This window comes from Thermobia domestica, chromosome 5, assembly GCF_964235325.1.
Source record: "Thermobia domestica chromosome 5, izTheDome1.hap1.1, whole genome shotgun sequence".
Classification (NCBI taxonomy): domain Eukaryota; kingdom Metazoa; phylum Arthropoda; class Insecta; order Zygentoma; family Lepismatidae; genus Thermobia; species Thermobia domestica.
In genome coordinates this window covers 148,651,873-148,673,522 of record NC_137458.1, presented here as the reverse complement: position 1 = coordinate 148,673,522, position 21,650 = coordinate 148,651,873, and the positions used below count along the sequence as shown (strand labels likewise).

The 21,650-nt window shown below is 36.0% G+C and overlaps 1 protein-coding gene across 5 annotated transcripts in view; it reads right to left on the bottom strand.

Annotated features, from left to right (window-relative positions):
- The window catches only part of Pgm2a (phosphoglucomutase 2), a 48,930-nt gene extending 35,048 nt beyond the window's left edge, over positions 1 to 13,882 (bottom strand). For 2 of the 5 annotated variants that reach the window (XM_081759174.1, XM_081759179.1), the window contains exons 1-4: positions 13,283 to 13,333; positions 5,805 to 5,903; positions 3,920 to 4,176; positions 310 to 502 (exon numbers count right to left, since the gene is read on the bottom strand). In XM_081759174.1, the coding sequence (XP_081615300.1) occupies positions 310 to 502; positions 3,920 to 4,176; positions 5,805 to 5,903; positions 13,283 to 13,318 (585 nt within the window). In that variant the 5' untranslated portion in view covers positions 13,319 to 13,333. Of the gene's footprint in view, positions 1 to 309; positions 503 to 3,919; positions 4,177 to 5,804; positions 5,904 to 13,019; positions 13,210 to 13,282; positions 13,334 to 13,587 lie in introns of those variants that run through there. The other 3 variants (XM_081759177.1, XM_081759176.1, XM_081759175.1) reach the window with 3 other exon arrangements.
- Positions 13,883 to 21,650: the final 7,768 nt, after the last annotated feature.

Genomic DNA, 21,650 nt, shown 5'->3' with positions numbered 1-21,650 from the left:
TAATATAATATAAATACTATAATGTGGTATTATAAACGTTAAAACGAGACAAATAATGTGAAAAAATTCGACTTTTTTAATGAAGTCAAAATGGCGTTCTTTCTCGATGCTTGGTATTATAACAATTATTTTCCATAGTTACTTTCTTCAACACAATTGTTTCAAATAGATAAATATTTACGCAAAACGGAACACAGGTGAAATCCTATTGCTTTTTTACTTTTCATTCGATTTATATTAACCCTTCCTTATATCTGAACCAGAATAGAATTAATAAACACAGATAGCTAATATAGCCATATTACATACCTGGGCACCATTGTTCCAATACACTTTATACCCGTTATCATCTTTAGGATTATGTGAAGCCGTGACCATTATTCCTGCTGCACACTTAAACAGCAACACTGCAAATGGAACAAATGGTGTTGGGCAGATCGTCGAATACAAATATACTGGAATGCCTCGATTAAGAAGTATTGCAGATGCAAGCTCTGCAAATCTGAAAAAGGTTGGTAATCAGGCTCTATTTTTTACGATAATGACACATATAACAAAATCTTGTGTTACCAATATGATCAATATATTAAATTTTATCACATAAATAACATACACTCAGCATAATTTTTTCTCCAAAGACTTCCGTTCAAGATCTGCCCATAGAATTTTGTACTCTTCTGGTGGTCTGTCAACACGTAAGGTTAATTCACTTTTAATGAACCTGTATTATATGATGACCTACTAATAACTCAATTAAGGAATTAAGATGACATTTTTACCAACATTTATTCAACACATGAAATATTTTTGTAAACAGTATGAAATCGTACATTTCAATGCACGAGTAGGTGTCTGAAACAAAGAAATTCGTCCCATATCGCATGGCGTGAAAAGTTTTAATGTTTAAGTAAAAACTAAACAAGTCTTTCCTTTCGTTCAGACCTATAAATTACCCAAGTTCCTAAATCCAATCCTAGCACGCTCGGAAAAATATGCTGTTCAGCTACCGAAAAATCAAACAAAAGAACACCTGAAAGATATTGATATTTTACAGTCTCAACTAATGCTGACGCAGTTAAAAGTAAAAATATGTAGAAGATTAATTCTGTCTACTGTGCCCAAAAGATAAGAAGAAACGAGTAGAGGTAGAAGTTTAAAAATAAATAAATAAATAAATAAAAATAATAATAAAAAAAAGGATCTTCACTATGTGTACTTGTCGCTAAATATCATGAAGATGGATAAATCAAGACGTCTAAGTTTATTTTTGTTTCTTTCAGTATTACAAGTGTTACTTCACGTTATATTTGTTTTACTTGTCTTTATCATTTCTTTCTTTCCCTCTTTCTTCACGTTGTAATGTACTAATTACTATCACTACACTCGACAGTCTAATTTTCTGTTCTCGAGTATGTTCTACACAGCTTCATTTTGTGTGTGTTACAAAAATACATTTTCATACATTTTAAAGATTTTAGTCTCGTGTTTAATACTACCACCTAGACAAGTGATGAGTACCCTTATTTTTCCCTTGTATCGATTTCCAATGGAAAGGATCCACACTTTGAAGCAAATTGGCTTGTCAGTTAAGTTAAGATCGAATTTCACACAAAAGTAAATCAGAAATTGCAGCAATGGGAGTCGCTATGTAAACAATGTATTAACTAAGTAACAAGTCAAGTTATTAATATATTAACTATAGATGATCTCTGAAAAAATTAAATGAAAATCAAAAGAAGCAGTTTGGCGTTCTGAGCTCTTTGTAGGCAACACACAGAAGAAGCTCTGCAGTTTGTCCTTGTTTTATTTTTCTTATCAGTTACTCTTTTGTTATTTACCTTGATAAATACTAGTGCAGAACAAAATGTTGGAAATGTGATACAAGAATTTCACAAGATATAATTGCTAATAAATACTATACGGATCATACTATTACAAAATTAAAGACCTTACCTCATACCTAATTCGGTCTCCTCTCTTAATGAGTATAATTAAATTCTCACGAAGACTAGATTAAGAACAAGTTTTATTTATTTATTTATTTATTTATTTTTTAATTTTACAGGACATTTTACAATTTGAGAATAATTTGAAAATATTTCCATACATCAAATATTGTGAAACGCTTGTCTGCCTTCTAATTGTTTTATCACGAGAAATATTTTAGCGATTTTATCCTTCATAACATGGAGGTGTGAAATTTCCTCTCACAGATTTTCATTTTAAACGATATTTTATTCGAGTTACTGGTATTTCCAGAATAAAAAATCCTCTGAACATATCATACGTTTACTGGCGCGTATGAAAAAGTTACTCTGAAGAAGAAGCGAGAGAAGTCTTGAAACCGTAAATTATAATATTGCAAGGATGTAAGATAACCTTTTTTTTTTTTTTTTTTTAATCAAGTAAAATTACATTGAATTTCACGCCTATAACAACGCAAGTCTTGTTCAAAAATACTGGCGATCCACTTCTCTCCAAAATACCATATTCTCATAATTGTACAGCAAAATTTTACTATTTTGATTTGAAACAATGGCTTTTAAAAGACAGATCGGCGACCACACTTTTGTGAAGTAGATTGTAAGTATCATTAAATGTGTATACAGTATTATATAATATAAATAAATGAAAAAATGCACGACTGGACCCAGATTTGAACTTGGATCTCCGATTTAGTGCTGATGTATTAACCACTACGCTATCCAGTTCGCACCTGAACATTCATATGTTCTATCACTCTTGAAGTCGCTGCTCAGCCATTCAGACAACATGGACTGTAGCACAACTATTGTTGTGCTTAGACAACCCAGGTCCACATTACGGAATATCTCTGACGGTTGAATTAACATTATGTATAATAAGGGGAGGAAATAACCGATTTTAACACATCAATTGCTCTACAGATGCAAATTCATGGTTAATGCATCAGAATGATGAGCCAGACACCTGGATTCAACTTCTGATCTAGTAGCGCATATTTTTTACTCTTGTGCCCATAATTAGGTATATGCTATTTTAAAGACTCCGGTAAAAAAGCAACAAAACCTGAACATAAAATTGGGCATGAACACATTACTCTTATACCTTTCCTTACAAGAATTGTAATCTCTGTTCCCCATGACATGGTTCACCAATGCACCATCCAAATCGATATATGCCTGGAGACGAAGAGCAACGTTGTCACAAGAGGCTTGACAGACCCTTACTGGTATCCTGTGGAACTCTTCTGTGATAGCTTTCCGTAGTTCGTCCAAATTGCGTATGTGACAATGATACACTTTGTCCTTTAAAACATCAGATAAGAAAAAAAGGGAAGTGGTATCAAATCGGGAGATCAAGCTCCGTCTTACCTCCGCGTAATTGTTTGTTACAAAATACAAATGCACACAACACACATGCTGTTCCAGAGACAACAGTTTCGCCATTCTGTCTGGCATACACTAACGATTGTAAGTCGAGTGACCGTTATCCCCACTCTCAGGCCACACAGTGTTGCCATATCGAAACTATCGAAACTATTTTTATCCAGAATTACAAATACTACAGTGAATCAAACGTCATATACTTAATTATGAGCCATTCTGTTAAAAAAAAAAAAAAAAAAAAAAAAAAAAATCTCAGTTTTAAGTCTTACGGTTATGCCGGATAGGCTAAAGGAGACGGTGATGATGAGAAATGAATGAAATTGTGAAATGAAGAAAGTGGGAAGAAACGGGAGAACTCCGAGAAATCCAACGCAAACGGTGTTTGTCCACAACGAAGTCCACTTGGCGCGAGCTGGGATCGAACCATGGACCCCATGCACCAGGGGTGAACGCTCTACTATTGAGCCACCGCGGCTCGGACCTCGCTGTAATTTTATTCATTGAATATATAGGTCCAGAGTAACTCACCTCTCCTTCTCTCATACACTCACCTTCTACTATTGTACCGTCCATCATAGCCAATAACAACCCCACTTTCCTTGACGTTCGGATTCACTTCTTCCAGGTACAACGCAAGACCCTGACTTGTCTGTATAATTACCAAATCGTTCATTTGGGAATATCCAGGGCCCATACGTCCTCGGAGTCCAGCAGTACCAAATTCAAGACGAGACAGCAGTAACTTCGACAACTGCTCTGTTTGTTTACCAAACACAAGCGACGATATTTCAGCGCGAGATTTCTCATTCTGAAACAGAAAATAATCATGATATACAGTCAATATACAACACCGCTATACTTGAAAATTCAGCAGAAGACAGTACAAAACTTTATCACAATCTTTCTTAAAATATGAAATCCATAACTAACCTATTGTGTGTTCACGTTTAGCAAAGTTAATCAAATCATTTGAAAATTCGTTGTACCGTCCCCAGCGATAGTTGGTATCCACATACATAACGTTCTTTGTTAATAACGCAGAAATTAAGACAAATCATTGAGCATACATTTCTGTAATTTAAAGAGAACACAGTTTTCTGAAAGTTACAACAATCTATTCGGAAATTTGCTTCCAAGGTTTCGAGAAAATAAACCATGTAGGAGAATAAGTCAAAGTATGCATGTTTAAGCACTTTTATGAAAAATTAATGCTTAATTACATTAAGCATGTTATTGTATTTTTACTTAGCAATATTTCATCATCCTACTTGCTATGGAGTTCATCTGGCCAATTTCTCAAAATTTAACTTGAACTACATTTCTTTACATATTTCTGCCTTCTTTATTTGCGTCATAGTATACTTGATGTAGAAGTATCAAACTTAACAGGATTACACACTCTTACAAGATTACATTCTCTTACAAACTCTAGGTACAGCAACATACAAACTAACGCAAAATACAAATGGCAACTACTGATGGCTGATATTTCAGTGCACAATAAATATGTCTCTTTAAGTGTTGATGAAATGATAGTAGGGAGAGAAAAACGAAAGCGCCTCACGAGAACACACAGCTATGGTGCTTTAGTAATGGTCTTGGACAGAACTAGTGTACTGCATATTAATGTTCTGTTATTGTATTACTGTGAAACTCACATCAGTAACACAACACAGTGATGGATTAAGGTCACGCGTGTAACGTCATTAACTCAGTACACGTATAGCAAACAGGCTGTGGTACCTATACATTCAGGAGTTCGTTACTGCTGATGAGAGTTGTGAAAGTGCTCAAATTCGGGCATTCTGCACAGCAAGCCGCACAAACATTAACAGTGCATTATGGTTGGGAATGGTGAATAAGCGTACCATTCGTTGTTGGTTTGCCGAATTTAGTTCTGGTGACACAGCACTGTAAAATGAGTCCCATGGGCACCGACCAACATCATGTTCGGATAAGAAGCAATTTAGAAGCAAACTCTAGGAAAAGTGTTTGCAGACGAGTTAATCACACCCCATAGCACTGTCGTTCGTTAGCTCCGACTAATCGGTAAGGTGAAAAGGTTGGACACTCATCTTTCCCTCTGACTACCACCTCTCCCGATATCTTGATGATTATTTGAGGACGGCCTTTCTTGAATAACTGGACGGTGCAACGTGTGGTTGAGGATTTCTTCGCATCACAGTTTCAGAATTCTTTTGCAATGAACTCCAATCGTCGTCTGAACTTCAGCAAAAGTATATGGTTGCAGATGGCAACTATTTTAAAAAACTAGGTATTGTAGATTTATTTTTCTTACTACTTACTTATTTATTTTGGAAATTACGGGCCTGGACAGACATTTCATTCGCACAAATCTATAGAAAGTTTGGTATATAATGTGTTCCAAAGTGAACGAGTTTTACAAAATACTATTAATACAAAATCAATACTTACCTTATCCCAATTTAGCCATTCCGTAATCTTCTCATCAAGGTCTTTATTACCAGTGTTAACCACTAGTTCTGGACTCATGATGTCTAGACTGATTTCTACCTGTAGAATATAATATTGATATTTAATTTCATCATCAACTGAGAAAGCAGCAATCAAATTTACAGCACAATGCAGGAATTTCATATACCTAACGAATATTAAAGTCGTAACTCCATTGCGAACAACGTGAATAATAAAGCTTATGTTGAGTTTCAATCATTTTTTTCCCTTTCCTTTGAAAACATTAAAAAATAAAACTACTCTGTGCATATGAACTTTTGTGTGTTTGTTCACACTGAATAGTTTTATAATCTTAACGTTTACTTCTTTTTGAAACTCATGCATATAAGAAAATTGTCGGGGGGCGCGGTGGCTTACTGGTAGAGCGTTCACCTCCGGTGATTGGGGTCCTTGATTCGATCCCAGCTCGCGCCGTGTGGACTTTGTGGTGGACAAACACCGTGCTCGTGGGTTTTCTCGGGGTTCTCCCGTTTCCTCCCACTTTCTTCATTCCACCATTTCACCCATCTCTCATCATCACCGTCTCCTTTAGCCTAACCGGCATAATCGTGGGACGTAAAACTTAAAGATTTCATTTCATTTCAAAATTGTCATTCTCATTCATTGGAATGTCAGCTTTCCTAGTCTTGCCGAAACTTCGTTAATCTCCTTCAATCTCTATCCTTAAATTATACTGAAAGAAGTTATACCCGTCCCACTTTGTCAAGTCCTATTATCTGTGTTAAAAATAAAATATATTCATCGAATTATATTGTTATTTTACAACTCCGTCAAACCTGCTTTGAAAACAGTGGAAAATGATATTCCTCGTGATTAAATTGTAAGTTACCCGTCTCACACAATTTGTTGATTAGTTTGGGGTGTAATATCTCTTTCAAGACCAAGGTTATATCAGAGATGGATCTCTAACTTAACTTGGGATCTATTATTAAACCAAAACCTTTTCTTTGTTACAGGCACTTAAGTGAGAGAAAGTGTAAAGACAGATAAAACTGAATCCCGGGCGGTGATCAGGTTACTGTACTTGAGAAGCCGCGCATCAAAGGAGACATTTGATGAGATGGAAGAGTCTTATAGAGAAGCAGCTCCATTATATGAAATTGTGAAACATTGGTATCGTCAGTTTAAGTGTGGCCGGACTTAGTGTGCAAACGGCCCGTCATTCCAGAGCAACTCCAGTCTGCCACTGATGAAGACATCATTGGACAAGTGGAAGCCGCCATCTTGGTGGACCATCGCATACTCATTTGCCAACTAGCTGAACATGTCAAGATAAGTGTGGGATCTGTGAGAAAAAATAATTAACGAGCATTTGCACATGGATAAGGTGTCTACCCGATGGGTTTCGCTGCTAGTGATACACTTCCAAAAGCAGGAACGAGTCATTTGCTCCCAGGAACTTATGACTCTGCATCACGAAAACCCAGACGGACCTTATTCACAGATTAATAATTCAGGATGAAATACGAGTCCATCACTGTGATCCAGAGACTAAGGCCTAGCCAAGTCAATGGAAGCATACTTACTAATCAACTCCAAACAAGGCCCGTGTTCACCCTCAGCTAACAGCAAATGCTCTATTTACTACTTTTATTTGGTTATTTCTTAACATTTGAGTTGGCAAAAGTGCTGGAACAATTGACAATTGGCAATTGGTAACTATGTGTAATTCTAAGAACATTATTAATGTTTAATAGGGAATGATTGTCCAAAGATTATAAATTTATATATACAAATCCTAATGTGTACTTTACGAGAAAAAGAAAAAAAAACTAAAATTACGATAACTATTTCTTTTAATATCAACCAAAGCTGACATCAATTCATGATAGATTATATCAATGTTTCAGGTGGAATTATCATGCGCATTTTTTGAAAACATCGAGAAAAAGTAATTTTCATTTCGCTAAATATACATATATATATATATATATATATATATATATATATATCGTTCTTTAAAACGAACTAACTCTATGGCCTATGGAACCCGGAGGCTCAATGCCGTGTTCACAAAAGCTCTCCACTGACTTTTTGTCCTGCCCACCTGAGCCTCCTAGACTTGATGACCCTAACAATATTTACTAAACCGTATAAATTATGTACTTCCTCGTTATGAAGTTTCCGCCATTCCCCATTCCCGTTTCTCTTGGGTATGAATATTCGTCTCAGGATCTTGTTCTCAAATACTTTCAGTCTATATTCTTCCTTCCGAGTAAGTGACCATGTTTCGCAACCATACAGAACAACAGGTATGAATATTGTTTTATACATTTTAAGCTTCACATTCCCCAACAGAATTTGCGACGAAAAGAGATTTTGAACTGAATAATAACACGAATTTCCTGCTTTTAGTCGACATTTAATTTCTTCGTGAACATCGATTTTGTCTGTTAATATTGGCCCTAGATATCTGAAAGTATCCACTTCATCAAAAGTATTATTCGATATTGTAACGCATCCATAATTTGCCGAATTACGATCCCGACGAATTTTCATGTATTTAGTTTCCTCTGCATTTACTTCTAAACCCATGTCCCTGCAAGCGTTTAATAAAACCTCTACATTTCTTTCTATTGTTTTCCTATTAAATTTACATCATCAGCATATGTCATAACCTGGTGAACACCATTCAACTCTAGGCCCAGGCTGCTATCTTTGATTTTCCTTATAGCGTATTCCAGAACAAAGTTAAATAATAATGGCGATAACGCATCTCCTTGTTTTAGGCCATTTTTGACGTGAAAGCTCGTGGACAAAAATTTTCATACCCGGACTTTACTTTGGGATTCATTTAAACATAACTTAATTAATCTAATTAGCTTTTTCGGTATTCCAAATTCTGTAAGAATGTTGTACAATGTTTCTCTCCTAACCGAGTCGTAAGTCTTTCTAAAATCAATAAATAGTTGATGTACTGGGGTATTGTATTCCCACTTCTTTTCGAGTATTTGTCGAATGGTAATGGTCGATAGTTGATCGATTTTGTCTAAATTCGCACTGATTATCTGCAATAATTTCATCTGCGCATGGGATCAATCTTGCTAATAGAATGTTTGAGAGGATTTTATAGGATGTTGACAGAAGAGAAATTCCTCGATAATTATTACAGTCAGTTTTGTCGCCTTTCTTGTGAATGGGAACAATGATTGATTCTTTCCACTCTTGTGGTAATTCTTCCTTGTTCCAGATAAGGAGAATGAGTTTGTGTATCTTGTTCCACAATTTTTCGCCTCCAGCTAAAATTAACTCAGCCGGAATTATATCTACACCCGGAGATTTATGTTTCTTTAATTTCTTTATAGCGATTTCCACTTCTATTCCGTTGGGTTCTGGAATATACGATTCTGCGGTGTGTATCTCATTTTCTCCACGCATATTAGTATTTGGCTGGGTGTTAAACAATTCGTCAAAGAAATCTTTCCGTCTATTTAAAATGCTATCTAAATCAGTAAAAACTGTTCCGTCAGCTTTCTTTAATATATAAGCACGAGGTTGATAGCTTTTCTTAAATTCATTGATCCCCTTATACATGTCCCGAATGTTTTTATTGTTACTATTATCTTAGTTCCTTAATTTTAACTTTCAAAAAATCGCGATTCTTTGTTCTAAAATTTTTGGAGATTTCCCGCCTGATGTCTACGAAATTTTGTGTAGCTATTTCATTCGGATTTTGTAGCCAACGTAATTTTGTCTGTTTTCACTTTCTCCGCTAGTTAAATGCATTCCTGGTCGAACCATGGTTTGTTCCTATGTATTTACATGTGTCCTAATTTTTCTTTTGCTGAAATTTTAATGCTATCTCTAATTTCAATCCAAGTATCCTCAACACTAGTGCACCCCGAATCTTCCAAAACCGAGAATTTCTTTCAATTTGGTATTTCTCTCTTACCTGGCTCTCTTATAATTTCTTTAAATTAAATCTATCCACTTTCAGACATTGAATATTTCCATTATTCAACGATAATCTCTCTCTTATTATCACTGCTACCAGGTAGTGATCAATGTCATAATCAGCTCCTCTAAACGACCGAACATCAATTATGCTAGATTGGCTTCTTCTAATCTACTAAAACGTGATCAATTTGATTATATGGTTTTCTGCCTGGTGAGGTCCAAGTAGACTTATGAACGTCGTGATGTGGGAATTTTGTACTCTTCACGATAAGGTCTTTGAATGTTACGAAGTTTACGAGTCTAACACAGTTGTCATTATTTTCCTTATGCAGATTTTCGTTCCCTATAATCGGTATTCTCTCGTCCTACCTTCCCACTGAAATCCCCTAATAGAATTTCCATATGGTATCGTGGGAGCTGGTCAAATACTCGTTCCACTTCTTCGTAAAAACTATCTTTTATATCATCATCCTTATCTTTCGTTGGGGCATGTACACTCATGTCCAAAATTATTGTCTCATGTCTATAAATATGTTGTTGTAGTAATATAATTTGATTACGAATTCGTCCAGTAGTTCTTATAATGGTAGTATCTGTATAATCGGCAAAGACATGTATGTGGTAAATTTCATGTCAAAAGAGCAGTAAATAAGAACAACAAAACGAAAATAAAACTTTCTTGTCAATTTAGCAACATTTTGTTTTGCTTATTCTGATTTTCGTATTTATAATTCTTTTCCTGTGAAATTCACCACAAATATACACTTCCCGATTATACACATAGTGTCAGTATTAAAAGTACCCTGCAAAATCATCATCAAATTATATTCGTACAAGAAGACAGTTATAGATATGCGACAATCATTTTGGACATGAGTGCACATGTAAAGCAATAATATCACACCACCGACCCTTAAAAGTAATAAAAGAAAGTCTATCAGTAACAAATTCAACCCGCTTAATTACTGATATTTTTAATTTGTAAACGAAAAATCCTGTTCCTAATTGGTGATTTTTATTTTCTTTCCAGTAAAAGAACGTAAAATTTCCGGATTTCACAGTTCCATTTCCTTCCCACCTAACTTCCTGAACTCCTACTAGTCTATCCTGTATTTCTCTGACAGGATGGACCTAGTATATCGTTCTTTAGCAATAAAAATTAATAGTTCTCATTATGTTAGAATAGATTGTTTATATTAAAAAAATATATAACATTGAATACCAGGTTATATCTAGTGTTGTGTGTCTTTTAACGGTGACAGACATACTCATAATAGTTACACCCATACTACTTATAATACTGCAACGGTAAGACCAAACCCATATGTTCAAAACCATGTTATGTATGGTATCTGAATTCCTCAATACTGTTAATAATAATAATAATAATAATAATAATAATAATAATAATAATAATAATAATAATAATAATAATAATAATAATAATAATAATAATAATAATAATAATTATTATTATTATTATTATTATTATTATTATTATTATTATTATTATTATTATTATTATAAACAGTTGCCTTTTCTGCTCTAGTTTGCTCCAAAATATAGACGAGTCAAATAGATTTATCACTTCCGCTGTCAACCTAAGTACAAGGTTCCAAAAGTCACATTTTCGGTTCCAAACAATATATCAGGCCAGGTGTGTCTCTCCGTAATCTGTGATCCGTTTTTTTTTGTTTTTTTTTTTAATAACTAGCTTTACGAAAATTAAACGAAAAAGTGCGCAATCCTTTCTTTCATTATAATGTTAATCGGTCATTTGTAATTCGATACGTGGCTTATGCTCAGAAACCCACCGAAAACAAATGATGCTGAACGGACTGGTTGTCTAACTCATCCATTACTGGTTCCTAAACAGAACTTTATTAAGTAAAGCCTGTCCGTTTACACACCTGCTCTCCTCGCATTACAGTAGCCTGATATTTCCAATGGGTCATCTGACAGGGGGAGGCGCTGATTATATTAGGTAGTAAGTTAAGATCTCAAATCGTCGAAGATCCAGGCTTACAAAATGGATTTAATACAATGGAAAAAGGCACAAAGAACCTCCCCATTCGGGTCTACCAATGATCAGCTGAATGTGCACCACAAAACTTACGATTTTAATCGTTCCCTGCGCTACACGCGCACACAAGATATTTGCAGTATAATGATCCGTTCCATGCTTGTATAATACGCACTTATGTATATAAATATGAGAAATTTATAGTACTTGTCAGTTTATGGAGTATATAATAATATACACATATCCTATCAGCTGCAAGAAAGAAAGACGAACTTTACAGATTTTACTGTAGACTCCTAAAATGAGGGACCCAAACTTGTTTTTAGAGAACGCTTCTGAATAAGAAATGTTCATACTTTTCCATCTTTTTCTTTCTTAAGTGAATTCTCTCGAATGGTAGAGCTTATCCTTTACTTTTATGTAACAACCTTCCTTTGAACAAGTCCAAGGAGAAGTTTGATCGAAAACACCTAACTACTTTTTGTTAGGTTATAGAGGTCGCTTTGCATCGTACATAACAGAAAACAAGTTTATAAAACTAATTAAATAGCAAGCTCTCACCTCTGTATCCTGATACAGAGGTGCATGCATATTATTTATGTGAGATATATATCCTAACATCCGTTAGCATCTGATCAGGATATAGAGGAGAGTGGCTATCGTTTATAGATGTGATAAATATTCTATAGCGTTCATTAATAACCTATAAAAAACGATTGTTGACTAAGAAAGTGACTTAACTTAGCGATTACCCAGCTGGGTGAATGCTGTCTGGCTGAAGGTATTTATATTCGACAAACTGAGCATTTAAAGAACGAGACTTAACTTTACAAAGCCCACATCGGTTTGTGTCCTTGCGTGGGGCTACTTTCAACGAAAAAAACAGAAGCAAATGCTAAAACAAAGGAATCTTCCTTTATATACATACCCGCTTTCGCTAACGCGCCTGCCTCCTACGGACGCACCCCCACACGGAATCTTATGCTTTGCCCAACCCTGATTCAAATTAGATAAAATGCTAGCTTGTAGTAAGCACATAGCACAGGTTGGTGAGAGTTTCTAGCACAACTAAAAATAAACCATCACCATCGTTTGCTAAACACTTCTAAACCAATCCTACTTTACGCATCTATGAAAGGATACCAGCTGAAGCGTATAATATAAACTCGAAATCCTTTATTTCTTATATCATATGTCAATGAAAACTTCATCTTATTACACAGACGAATACTCACTAAGGTAATAGTATACATGAGAACCCCCTTGTCTTCCGTGCGCGACGGTATGTTTTATTTCGATGCAACGCATTGTGTAAACAATATCTCGCATGACAAATTGTTTACATACTGACGGACAGCTGTCAATCTTTTGTACTTGGAAACTTTACTTGCACACGTGCATCTCATTTTTAAACATAGTAGGCAAATTTAAGAAAAAAAAAGTAAGTATTTATAATTACGACCTGTGTTCGTTTCCCGAATGCATATTTTACCACTACCTTCCTGTGAATATTTTTATCATACTGATTTCTCATTGTCTATTGAGTATGACAAACCGACCAATTCATGCTGTTTCCGCACAATGTCTAATTTCTCACTTCTATCATACTGGCAATACTAATTTATTTACACGGCAACCCTGTGCCTACTTTACAATCCCTTTAAAAAACGAACTTCTCTCGCCTTTGACTGTTCAGCTATTTCCAAGGTCATGAAAATGTTAATTTCATAAGCACAGAAATAATAATCAAATGAATTTATTTCAAACATTGCGGTAGAGTAATAATTGATCCTAATAACTTACCAGCGACTTCTTGCACTTACAATGACAGTGCTAATGTGTTTGTTTGGTCCCTCTTCCAGTTCTTGAATACATCGATCGGTGAGAACTTCCCTGCTATATTCCCTAACTCCCCAAGGAGAGTTTCAGCAGCCGAGAAGCTCCTACTGTATTTCTTCCTACGCGAGTGCGACGCTGCAGAAGGCGAAGGTTCCGCTTATCTAACGTAACGTATGAACGAGACATCGGTTTTCCGTCAAGTGATATAATATGAAGCTAGAAACACTTCCGCGATTTATCTCCATATCTCCCTTCTATTTCACTTCTGTTAGTCACGACCATTTTTTTTATTTATTTATTTATTTATTTGTAATAAACTCTCGAAAATTAGGCAACCCACTTCTCTGGTAACAGAGACGGCTACAGATAAAGGGCAAAGTTAAAAGTTCTGAGCAGTTTTAACGTTTGACGGAAATATAGAAACATTATAATACATCCGGTGCCCATAAGATAAGGCAAAGCACGTCATTGGAATTTTAGGGATATCGAGAGGAAATTTGTTCGAACTAATGAGAAACTAGAGCAACTAGGTTTTAATCAAGGCCCGTACCCAGGGCGAGGGAAAGGTCAGAAAGATTCGGTAAGTTTAGAAGAGTTAGGGTGTGCAGTGCCGCAGTTAGAAGCTCGGCGCCCCTAGGCACATTTGCTATTGGCGCCCCTAGATGTTTCACCACCCCTTCATCCCTAACTTAAAAATAAAACTTATAGTGTCTATAACTAATTTATGCTTAATTAGTGAATTAACAATTTATTACAGTTAAATACCACTCACTACATACTACAGCTACAACTACGTAACAAAAAATAACAAATGGGAAATATGTTCTCAATTATTTTTAGATTTCTTGCGCTATCATTAAACATATTAGAATAGTAAAAAAAAAAAAAAAAAAAAAGATTAGTCATGAAAGGCACTATTTGCTCTTGATTTTTTAACTTTTTTGCCTGATTTTTAACTTATTTAATTTTTAAGTTTTGTGCCCTTCAAAAATTTTGTGCTTTTCGCTCAAGGGAAAATGACGCACTGGGTACTCGTCAGGTTTATGTATGCTTGGGCAGGTCCACAACAATGGGTTTGTGTCACTCGGGCTAACACGAAATTCTCCCCACCCTTCTGAGGTTTGATGAAAGAAGGGTTGCTTATGCACTGTATACTCTAAATTACATTTTAAATAAACGTTATAACGGTTTGTATGATGTCAATGTAAATAACACATTCGTCGTAGAAACATAAGACATTCCTCATGAGTGAAAAATGTTTCAATTTGTATTCCTCATGTATGACATTAAGTTCATTATTTATTTCGGCTTGAAATAATGAAATTTTAGATGAAAAATATTAAGTACGAACAGTACGAACAATATATATAAAAGAACGCTCTCAAAATTTATTGGCCTTTAAAATTGCCGCCATACTTTAAGTACTCACTCAGAAATTGGGTTCGCTAATAATAAATTACCGTGAATAAAACTAAGCAAGTTCCTTATTATTATTATTATTATTATTATTATTATTATTATTATTATTATTATTATTATTATTATTATTATTATTATTATCGAAGGAATATGTCAGTTGTGTTATTTCTGGTAGATTGTTTACAAAATCTCTTTCTAAGCTCATCCTGATAGGTGATGAAATGATCTGGCGATATGCATTTGTTTACTGAATTTCACATATTAAGAATTCTTAAAGTTCTAATTACTTGTGTCTCTGGCAGAGATGGACGATGTTTCAACCGCGGTTTGCTATAGTCCGATCAAATTTTGACCAAACCTTGAAATTATTTAGGGCTATATAAAGCTGAAACTTTGTGTGGTTGTTTATTGGTCGGTCCTTATCTCTCCTTGAAAAGTCCCCAAATGGTGGGCACGGTGGCTCAGTGGTAGAGCTTACCACTAGTATGTGGGATTCCTGCTTCGATCCCCGGCCAACTAAGTTTGTGGTCGACAAGATCGTGTCTGTGAATTTTCTCAGGGTACTCCCGTTTCCTCCCTTACTTTCATTCCACCAATTCTTCCATAATTATTCACTAACCTTAATCTTTCGTCTCCTTTAGCCTGAAGGACATAATCCCGGGACGTTAAACTGAAATATTTTATTTTCCATTTCAAGTCACTAAAAATCCAATGGCGGGTTTCAGAGTCACGACGTCATCAGTATGGCCGCCACCGAAAGTTGCACCGTTATTTTTGAATATGTGTAAGTTCTCACAGAATAGACTCTGTTTTTGCGTTAAAATGTGAAGAATGATTTTGCAAAAGAATAAAGGATAAGCCTATTGTAAGTATTTTACTGATGTCGGGAATCATTATAAGTACAAACCGAAATATTTATTTTTTTTTATTGAATGTTAAAATGCTAAAGCGAAAATAATGTGTAAAATATGGGACATTTCTAATAATATGACCAGATAAAAAAGTACATGTTATTTAATTAGCTACGAAACAACACCAGCATTAGGCTACTTTTCATACTTTATATGTAAGCGAGTTATCTGAAATAATTGACTGAAAATTTTGGTTTTGTTATTGCGTTTATGTATTTGGCACTGATTCCGTTTCGTTCCGTTAAATTGATAAATTACAAAAGAAAATCATACAAAGTTTAAACTTTGTAGTATTGTTCATTGTTTCTTCCTCATTTGTCCATGAAAAGTCTACAACAATCCAGAGGCAGGGTTGACCGCCATATTGGAATATAGACACAACCACTATTTCTACGCTAGTTATTCTTAAATAGAGTGTAAAATGAAAACCATGTTCGTAAATACGAATTAGTTTCTCGTTTCTTTTTAATTGTATAAAGTCTTTTATGCTTTGTTAACTCGGGAAGCAAATGCTTGGAAAGGAAATTATTTTCCATGCGTACTAAAACAAATAAGGTCTACTTCCGTGCCAAGCTTGGTCAAAAGATTGGATGAGTTGTTTAGATAGCGTAGGACAGATAGTGTTATTGTGTGTCTACCCTGCTGGCGGATGACTTTGAAGCACAGGGTCTTGGCATCGATTGTCGATGGGAGAACATTGTACGCATCACGATGGTTCGGATTCCACCTTAAACTGTAAGTTTACATCTCATATAGTGTCGGTGTTGAAAAGAGACAATCAACTTACATGAACAAACAAAAACGCCCTTGTGATTGATTTTAAAGAAAGAAAGAAAAAAGGAATGATGAAATGAAGGACGATTAGACGAAAAAGTCAGGAGAATGAGGGAAGTTACGTAAAACTAACTCTACAACTTGTGCTGGTAACCGAATACTATAAGTAATTTAGATCGATACATTTAAGATGGACAGGAGACACAAGTTGCTTATATGGGAAACACTCGCGGCTCAAGTGGTATGTGTGCTGTGTGGAAAACGGTCCGTGAAATGGCCAAGAGCAAAATGAGATAAGAATAGAAGCCTAGATTTAAGGAAAATAGGTAATAACAACCGACAAAGTGTTAAATTAGTACAATACTGTATTCAGTGGTAGGCTATCGGTATTCGCCCGAAGTTGGAGCTGCAGATTCTTTAATCCATAGAGTGAGATAGTAGAAACAATGTTAGACTGAAAATGAAATCCTCGCTAAGTGCTAAAAATGGAAAGGTTCGGTTTAATGCCAAGATGTAGCCTATGTGCCTAACACCGCTCAGTTAAAATCGGACTATCTAGTATTCACTGTGGAACTAGTTCAAATAATTCCCAGAAGAATGCACGTGCCTATATGTTCCATCACTTCTGATGTAAAATCTGGATATTTATTCAACATTTTGGCACTTAGCACGGATTTTATAGTCTAAAATTAATTTTATAAACGTGTTCGAACATTCTCTTCTTTTGAAAAATATTCAATTTGATTGGAAACTAAAGCAACATTGATGACATGTTGAATTGCAACGAGAGGTAACTATTTCTCAGTTGTAGAGCCTCACATCTCTTGCAAGAAGTCCGTGGTCCGATCCCAGACCACGTGAGTTTGTGGTAGACAATATCATTTCATATCCATAGATCTTCTCGTAATTATATTAATTTTCATTAATCATGCGTCCCACTTAGTCTATAGAGCATTAATATGGAACGTAAAATCCAACTATTTAATTAAAATTACAATGGAATACTGGCAAATGTACTGTCAGTGCGTCGTTCTTAAATTAACTACACAGCGCATCATTCACATATGAGCATGAATCCCCATCTGTACATGTCCGCTTACAGACACAAGTGAAAGACGTCTTCATAAAAATTGGCAAGGGGTATCATAAAGGGGAGATTTTTCGATTATTTTTTAATATCTCGCACCGTTTGCAAGATTGAGCCTACTTCTGGTTGGAGTTTCTAATTCATATGTGATCAGTGTTTTCTTTCTTCTTGCTTGCAGTATGTAATGATCAAATACATTAGATGCACAACTAATTATAATGTCAGTGATATATTGTGTTAATTGGGCAAAATACTCCAAACAATAAAGATTCATCTTAACCTGGAGAAATGGTTATCCTTCGTTTTTCATTATCATTTGGTCTTGAAACAAACACCGGAGAGATATACAATCCCTTATACAACTATGTTGTGTTGGAATGTATAACTCAAAGGTATAATGCTTTACTTTTTAAAATTTCAACACTTCCAGTGTACCCCTAAAAAATGTGATGAAGAAATAACAACCACGTTTTTTTTTTTTTTTTTTTATAAGAAAGCGCAACATTTGCGGCACTGCAACATTTGCAGTACTCCGACCTATCGACATTTGTGCTACTGGGACATTTGCAATAATACTCGAAATAACTTCTTATTCTGCAAGCTAAGGGAGAATATTTTTGGGTATTCAGTAAGAGGGTAAACACACAGTATCAACTGCTACACAAATACCAAATTTTATAACATAGGTGTAGTCAGTAAATTGTTCTAGGGGAGAATAACATGACTTTTTCAAGAAACTCGGGTTTTTATTTGTATACTAAAGGTAGACTAAAAATCTTCTTTCAGAATATAAAACCATTATTTACTCACCACACACACAAACATTCCTCAGAACACTAAGAACATGTAAATATAACTATAAGGATCAATTATACATTAAAGTGAAAAAACATTTAGTATTATACAGATGGTGATCAGAAAAATGGAAACACCTGTAGTTGGCAACACGTCAGATGTATGGGTTGGCAGTGGTGTCGTGGCGCCCGCAGCGCCGGACCGCAGGTGGTGGTGTGTTAGGTCGGTCTCCATACTACGTCAGGCGCAGTGGAACAGCAGTATTCAGTGGCTGCAGCAGACGAAGGTAGTGTAAAATGGGAGACCTCTCAGATTTTCAAAGAGGGCAAATTGTTGGTGCGCGGTTATGTGGAGTGAGTGTGACGGCAGTGGCTACTGTGTTATGTGTGTCGCGTAGGACAGTGTCGAAGGTGATGACGGCCTACACAACACACGGGAAAACCACATCGGGGAAGCGGAACAGTGGGTGGAAGAAAATCATGAGTGACAGGTCACGCCGGGTATTAAAGCGCATTGTCACTCAGAACCGTCGTGCCACTGCGGAGCAAGTGACGGAGGAACTCAATCAGCACCTCCCCCACCCTGTTTCGACAATCACAGTCCGCCGGGAATTACATGACATGAACTTACGGGGTCGTGTTGCACGGGCCAAACCGCTCATCAGGGACCATAACGCTTTCGCACGCCGCAAATGGTGCCGCGACCATGCAACTTGGACCGTTGAGGACTGGAAACGTGTGATATGGTCGGATGAGTCATCCTTCATCCTATTTCCAACCACGGGCCGTGTTTATGTGTGGAGAACGCCCAAAGAAGCTTATGATCTGCAGTGTCTCCGCCCAACTGTGAAACATGGTGGCGGCTCGGTGATGCTGTGGGCCGCCATATCATGATTTTCATTGGGTCCTGTGGTCACACTTAGCGGACGAATCACTGCCAACGATTATGTCGCAATTTTAGGAGACCACTTGCATCCTATGGTCCGGATGTTGTTCCCGGACAATGACGCCATCTTCCAGGATGATAATTCACCCATTCACACAGCTGGCGTTGTTGCAGCATGGTTTGAGGAACATCGGGATGAAGTTCAACACCTCCCCTGGCCCGTCCAATCCCCAGATCTCAACATAATTGAACATCTGTGGTCCGTCTTGGAAACACGACTCCGGCGACGATTTTCACCTCCATCCTTTCTCACAGAACTGGCCGATGCCCTGCACGAGGAATGGTGTAAAATTCCACTTGCTATCATTCACGACCTCTATGCCTCCATCCCACGTCGCATCAAGGGTGTTCTGAAGGCGAAAGGTGGCCCGACACCATACTAATCTGGTAAGTTGCAATTTCGTTCAGGTGTTTCCATTTTTCTGATCACCATCTGTATATACTAGACAAATTTTTATTTCTCATTGGTCAAACGCCTGTCCATAATATTTAAAGGGAACTTCTAGAAATATTTATATTTTTGTTTTCTTTTATAGCTTTCATTTCCAATAACTAAAGATAAATATAATGGATAGATAGAGACAGTTTACAATCCAATAATCAAAACAATAAACAACGTAGCTTTTCTTCTGGAACAAACAAAAATTACTCCAACTTTTGAATGTGTGCTATTTTCCTCAATAATTTCTTGACATCTTTAGAGGCTATATATTCAGTTAATACTTTTTCTATTCTTCCGTCCAATTGTATGTACTAACGTCGCCTACGTTTCCCTTCAATGTTTAAAGTTCTTTCATATAGGTAGTTGTTGTTCACAGCCTCACTTTTTTAGATACTTCACCAAACAGTACACGTTAGAAGTTGACTTAGAAGTTGATTTGAGTCTGTAGTTCCTCCTTTCAACAGTGTCCTACTCTAAATCTGAATCATTATTGATTCTGTGCTCTTGATTCGAGCAGTTCCACATGAAGATGTCAACACGTTATAATTTAACCGGTATTATTACTTAACCACTCTTCTACAAGATAATCTAAAAACCTCTCAAATCTTTCGTGATGTGATGCATCTTCCATAATGGAAAGCCCCCAATATCGGTATCATCTACAGGGAGAAATCCTAGGGCAGAACCCATTCTGAGGCAGAGCCTCACCACTCGAATTGGTTTATAGTCATTTGTGAGTCCTAATTCCTGAACCTTCCTCCACAAGCACTGATTAAAATGGAAATTACACCCACTAATGTGCGTTTCCTGGAACAGTGTTCTGCGAGATGTTATTACTGCTTGCTCGAAGTCCAATTTGATTAATTTCGAATTCCATAATTAATATTAGCCTTCACCAAGCTGAAAAATCCCTGAAACATCTTATTAGCTCTTGTTGGTAAGAGGCCGAAGATCAAAAGGACAATATTTGTTTCCTCCAAGTTATGTTCCCGTTCTTGAAATTTCGATACTGTCTGTACTGATGGAACATGATTTCTTCTTAGGGGATTCGATTGCTGTGATAATTTCCATTAGGTGATCCGCGTAATATCCTCTTATATATCTATAACCTACCAAAATCAGCCAATCAAAATGAATCACATATATTAGGCTGTTCCATCTCCATACCCATCCATTTTATTATTACCTTGATTCTAATTTAGATTAACGGAGGTGGAATGGATGCTTTTGGCGCACATTCCATGGTGTGTACCGTAGATGTCCCACTGTATCAGGTAAAATTTTGAACAGTACCGCAAATGTCTCAGAAAAACTGGTTATCTGGTTGTACCGCAAATGTCCTGATACCATTTCTTAAATATTCAATTAGAACTGGATAATCTACACAAAATTTGGAATCGACCAGCAAAATCGGCACGTTTCTAGCACTTCTGGTTTTCGAGATCTCATGGTCGAAAAGATTGGAGACAAACATATAAACTTTTCTTTGGAGACAAACATATAAACCTATCATTTTAATATAGAGATTATTATCTGTGATTATAAAACAAGTATTTTTTTTTCGATTCAGGTTATAAATAAGGTAAATTCATCTCACAGTTGTGCGGATTTTGTAGACAAAACGTGGAGCAAGCACCCCACACACAAATTTACG